Raw genomic sequence first — 5,565 nt, forward strand, 5'->3', positions numbered from 1 at the left:
ACCCATGCTAGCCTGCCCTTTAATCCTTACCCATAAGCTCTCGACTCGCTCTTCATCCACCCCTAGGCACAGCTCAGTACATTCCAGTTGCTCTCTCACATAAACAGCAACTCCACCACCTCGCTTTCCTGGCCTGTCTTTCCTAAAAAGCACGTAGCCATCCATGACAGCACTCCAGTCATGCGAGCTATCCCACCATGTCTCTGTAATGGCAATGAGATCATGGCCCTAAGGACAACAGAGGACGGGGACCTGAACCTTCCTCTGCTGATCTATGGAAAAATAAATACCTCCTCCTTATTTAAGGGGAAAATGACAAAGACCTCAGTTCTGCAAACGCCTAAAACACATACAGCTACCCTCAGGCAAGCACTGACAATCAGGCAACATATACAGGAATTTGCAGAATTGAGTCCTAGCTGAAGCAAAGAAAATAAGCATTAAAATAGCTGACATGTAAACTAACATGGTAGGGAGGGGAAAATGAGAAAAAACTTTTTCCTCAAAAAAAAAAAAAGCAGTTCTAATGTAACTAGCATGTTACTTGAAACTATACCGATTTAAAGAAAAACAGTAGGCAGAAACATTAACATAAACTAATAAGGGCCCTAAAAATATTCATTTTTCCATTATCATCAGCAGGGTGGAGAACTAGTCTCTCGCCTGAGCTGGTAAGTAGATAATTTTGCTAGGCTATAGTAAGCAATGACCCTGGGATGCTTTTTCCAAGAAAACTTCAGCATTTTCTTTATATAAGATCCTGTTGTCTTTTTTCTGTGCACTACTACAAGCCTACGCAAGCCTACAAAGAGCTATTATGACAGTAAGAAACAAAAGGATAGGGAGAAATTTCTTTATAATCTTTTTTTTTTCCTCCTAAAAGGCTTTAAGGAAAGAAAGAATACTTAATTGTCATTCATCATAATCTACTGTTCTGTTAAAGTCCTTAAATCGTTTAGGCTAAATTCTGCAACTCTGGGACATGGGGACTGAAATGTGATCTGTATCACTGGTTGCCGCTGCCTACTCAGTGTCTCACTAACTCCTAGAAGGAACAAGGTTCCTCCACAGGGACTTACAAGGAGTATAAAAAGCTGTAATTATCAAAAAGTTACTACATGTGTTTCAAGATAATTCTTAAGAGCCGTGCGTCCAAAACACAAAAGCACCAATAATACCTTGCTTGGCAAACTCGGCCAACACTGTGCAACTGAACAAGCACGTGGGAAGGTGCCAAGTCTCGGCCCCTTGCAGAGCACGGAAACCATAACAATAGCGACTGGAAAATGTAACACCTGAGAATGCAGCAGAGCATTCGCTGAAACTACTTTGTATGAGTGGGCCCCGAGCTAACAATAAGTGTTACTAAGCTAGGTATCTGTTCTGTGTTATCTGCGTGGCATATTACTCATTCTCCAGCGGCTCACCTTTCTTCTGTGGGGTTTTTTGGGGTTGTTTTTTTTCCCCCCCTCCCTTCTCTTACTTCTTCCTTCCTGGGTCACACACTAGCACCCATATTATTTTTTTTGAGTGACACAAGAAATCCTAAAAATGTCCATGATTATTCACAGAGCTGTCATAAATATCAGTGTGAACAGGTGGTAGGGTCTAGTCCTGCAAAATTTAGCCCTTTGTTAATATTTGTTCTCAACAACTTGTTTCTTTTAAACTCTGTGTACATTTTACAGTTTTATTATTGTATTGGTTTTATATTTTATAGTGTGTACATTTACTTAAAAACCTCAATAAAAAGCTTTGAAGTTTTTAAAACCCAGGAAGTTAATTACATCTACAAAATACTTAACTGTTTTACTTGCCTTAGTTTATTAAAACTGAAATCAGCTTGAAATCTAGTTTGTTTTGTTTTTTTAATTCTTTGTGCTATTTCACTCGAGTATTTCATTCCATTTGGAAAGTTTAATTAATGTATTCAGATTTGTTCTCCATTTCCAATAGTCTGTGGTTTTATTTTAATTAGCTTTGACCTGACAAACTGGACCTGCACAAAGAACTTAAATACGGCTTGCAAGCAACCAACCATACTATTTTAATGAACTAAAGCTAACCTGAACAAACTTTGCAGTCAGCTGTCTCACTGCAGCCACTGCCAGCTGTCACCATAAAGCGCTCCCATAAGAAATCATTCTGAGCAGACCACTACTGAGACAGTTACTAGGCTAACTTAATCACTTTGTAATTAGATATGCTTCTCTCTCTGGGTGAAAGTAATCAATAACTACAGCACTATAATTACAACCAATAAAAAATTACAAACACTTCAACAGGAATCTGCTGATTTGTCAAAATCACAATGTTCCACAGAGACAAGTTGATATCAGCATAATTCTCCCCAAATCGATGGAGTCTTCCACGGATTCAGCTTCACAGAAGCCAGCTTGAAAGGTGGTTGAGGACTTCACTGTTTCAAGGGTCTGCAGCTCTGGGACAGTGAACTGTACAGTTCCATTTGATGGGAAAATCTGGGGATTTGGTGATATAAAAAGTATTTTATAAGATAGCAAGTGCTGCTGAGCAACATGCTATCTTTCTGTATTTAGAATTTACTTATTGAGGGATTCCTGTTTGGAGTTCTTTCAGCTTGAGGCTTAGTCTACTTGTCTTTGCAGACCTGAAAGAAGCAGGCAGTTAACTTGGTCAGGGCCAGATCCTGGAGCAACAGATATTTTTATGCCTAATGTAAGCAAAAGATAACTATCCTTGTTCCTTGCGGGGGGGGTTTTGGTCTATATGTATATGTGTGTGTGCGCACATCTATATATGTGTGTGTGTATATATGCATACATATATATACACACACATGCACACACACACTTTAAATATCTATAGCATCTAGTATAAGCCTTTCAATGCAGTCTATCAGAATTCCATGACTTCTTTTTTTATTGTCCAGACCATAAAAGCTCCTGAGTTAAGGATCACTTGGTATTTAAGAAACTTAGAAGACCTAATAAAGCATCATACTGCAATGGAAAAAGTGAGGCATATCTGCACTTTCTCCCTTATTTGCTGGGGGAAACACAACTTGGATATCCACCACACAGGCCCTCTGCAGGGAAGCAAAGTGCAAGATTTGCCTGTAGCTAAAACAAAAATACCTCTAATAACAAGCAAACCTGGATTCATAATATAAGGCACTTGCTTTTCACTTTCAACAGCCTGTTTCTGTGCTTTTGCCCCTTATTAAAGGTTTCTGGAATCCTTAAACTAGGGAGATTCTCGCTGCCAAGTCTACTACCCACTTGGTTGAATCAGACATGAATCACAAATCAAGACAAGGATCTCAATGGGTGGGAGGTGAAAGAGCAAGTCAACAAGAAGAATGCTCCCCAAGCAAGCCCTGACAGGAGTCTGTGAGCAAACACAACCCTTATAACCAGGTTTCTGAGTGCAACACTTGATTCAACTCCCAAGACAGGGTGAGGCTCTTACAGCAAATGACTTAGCCCTATTATTACATTTCATCTTTTGTCACTGGACAGAAAAACGGGTTCCTGATGCACACAGGAAACATTACTCTTCACCATATTCCCAGATGAGATTGTTCATCACAAGACAAAAAAGTATTTTAGCCTAGGATCAAAATGTTGCTCTATACTAACTTACATTGATGGATAGCCCAGCCCAGAGTCCAGATTTTGGAATACCAACTTTAAAGGGGCTGTGCCCTGACCTAATGAGAACCAGCTTCATTCTTCAGACTATCAGAGGAGTTACGCCAACCAACATCAACTGATGATTTGTACAAATCACTGCAACTGGCCTTTTGCCAGGGCAGCTGTATTAACCCAAACGCTTCAGCTGTCACTCAAGGAATATAAACAGGATAACAGTGTCCTAGATCTAGGAAATTACTGAGCAACCTCCACATGTCCTACTTCTTGGGAGCCTTAACCATCTCTTATCTGCTTTAGTCAGGGGAGTCCCCAAGCAACTAATGCTTGCTGCTTTCTCACACAATTGATCTTCCTGTGGTATGAGTGCCACCTGGAGCAGAAAGACTGATGATCAACAGCCAGGGAGAACACACACTCCTGAGGAAGAATGGCAGTTTGCATGCTGCATGAGCAACTTCCTCATCAGCACCTCTAATCAGACTGCTAGGCAAACTGTGACTACACCTTCATCTCTCTCTCTCTCACCATCCAGCCTCCAAAGCTTTGAGAAGAAACAGTGCTCAGTCTGCACTTAGCACTTGATGCTTCTGCTTTTGCACTCAACCATGGGTGAGGGCCACAGCTGCTCAACCAGCCTTTGGCAGGTGTATCCTCTGACTGTGGGGTTTTCATTTCCTGTTTGTACCGCAGTCAAGATGGGCTGGGCTAATTCTTCAGAGTCATGAGAAATACTTAATGCAATCTGCAAAAACAAAAATGCAAGACAGAAGCCTCAGGTTCCTGTGTTTTCCTCTTTATCATGCCTCACCATGCGTTATGCAGCAAGACGCACACATTCCTTGGCTTGCTCTCCTTTAGTGTACTTGGTAAATTTGTTCGATACTCATTCTGACTGGACAAAAGGAAGAAGGGAAGGAGAAAGAAACTGATGATCAGTATCAGACTGAATTCCTTGGAGCACAAAGTCTCAGGTCCCACTTCACAGCTGGATTCCACTTGTAATTCCAGGAGCACATTCCCTCTCCAAGTCAGAGGAAGAGTGAAGTGCCATGGAGTGAAAGCATTGCTTGCCATTCTGCAAGCAGCATCAGTGACCACAGTCTGCTGACTGTGATACAGCAATCAATGTTGGCATTTTGCTTCTGATCATTATCAAGTAAAATAGCCACAATCTTTATTGCATTCCCAGGCCAAAAGCCAAAGCAGCCAAGGAATTAGATGGCTTTAGAGCTGCACTGCCACAAGGGTTTCATTCACTTTTTCTCACAAGGATTCTGTAAAAGCCAGTTTTGTAAGAGGCAATACTGTTAACTAAAAGCCAGATTTTGATTTTTCTTTTAATAAGAAAGGGCCAACATTTGCTGTTTTGAGGGATACTTAAATCTCCAGCTTTCAAAAGAGAGCTTTAACAAGCCCATATTTCCATTATCGCTACTTAGACAACTTGTGCTCTGCTCTGAAAGACACTGGCTCTCTAATAGGATGTTCTGCCACCTGTCCCTACTAAACCTCAGTAAAGCTGAACCAAAGACCACCTGTCCCTACCAGGGTTCTGCCAGAACTGAAACTGAAATGGTGGAAACTGAAATGTTATTATCCAAAAGTAAATGGAATTTCCTCAGCATAGGAAACTTGACTCATTTTCAGAGCACAGACATTTGAGATTTATCCAGGCTGTCCATCAACCAGAACAATTTTATGGTAAATCAAACATCACTTTAGCAGATGGTGTGGTAGAAGGAAAGAAATTTTTCTTAACCTTCAAAGCAGCTGCAGTCTAATTCTTCAGAAACTTTCTACGTCACAGTTCAGCAACTTGAGAAATCTCTGACCATCCTCCTTATCCATCCTTTATTTGTCATGGGTCACTGATTGACATTACCAGCCATGAGGCTGGAACACCTAGAAAGACCCTACTCTTAGGATGAAA

At 40.8% G+C, this 5,565-nt stretch overlaps 1 protein-coding gene across 1 annotated transcript in view; it reads right to left on the reverse strand.

Moving 5' to 3' along the window:
* Nucleotides 1-4,322, reverse strand: part of ITPKA (inositol-trisphosphate 3-kinase A) — a 25,615-nt gene extending 21,293 nt beyond the window's left edge. The window contains exon 1 of the mRNA XM_026091016.1: nucleotides 4,161-4,322. Within this exon, the coding sequence (XP_025946801.1) occupies nucleotides 4,161-4,307 (147 nt within the window). The 5' untranslated portion in view covers nucleotides 4,308-4,322. The remainder of the gene's footprint in view (nucleotides 1-4,160) is intronic.
* Nucleotides 4,323-5,565: the final 1,243 nt, after the last annotated feature.

This window comes from Apteryx rowi, unplaced genomic scaffold (assembly GCF_003343035.1).
Source record: "Apteryx rowi isolate R43461 unplaced genomic scaffold, aptRow1 scaffold_892, whole genome shotgun sequence".
Lineage (NCBI taxonomy): Eukaryota > Metazoa > Chordata > Aves > Apterygiformes > Apterygidae > Apteryx > Apteryx rowi.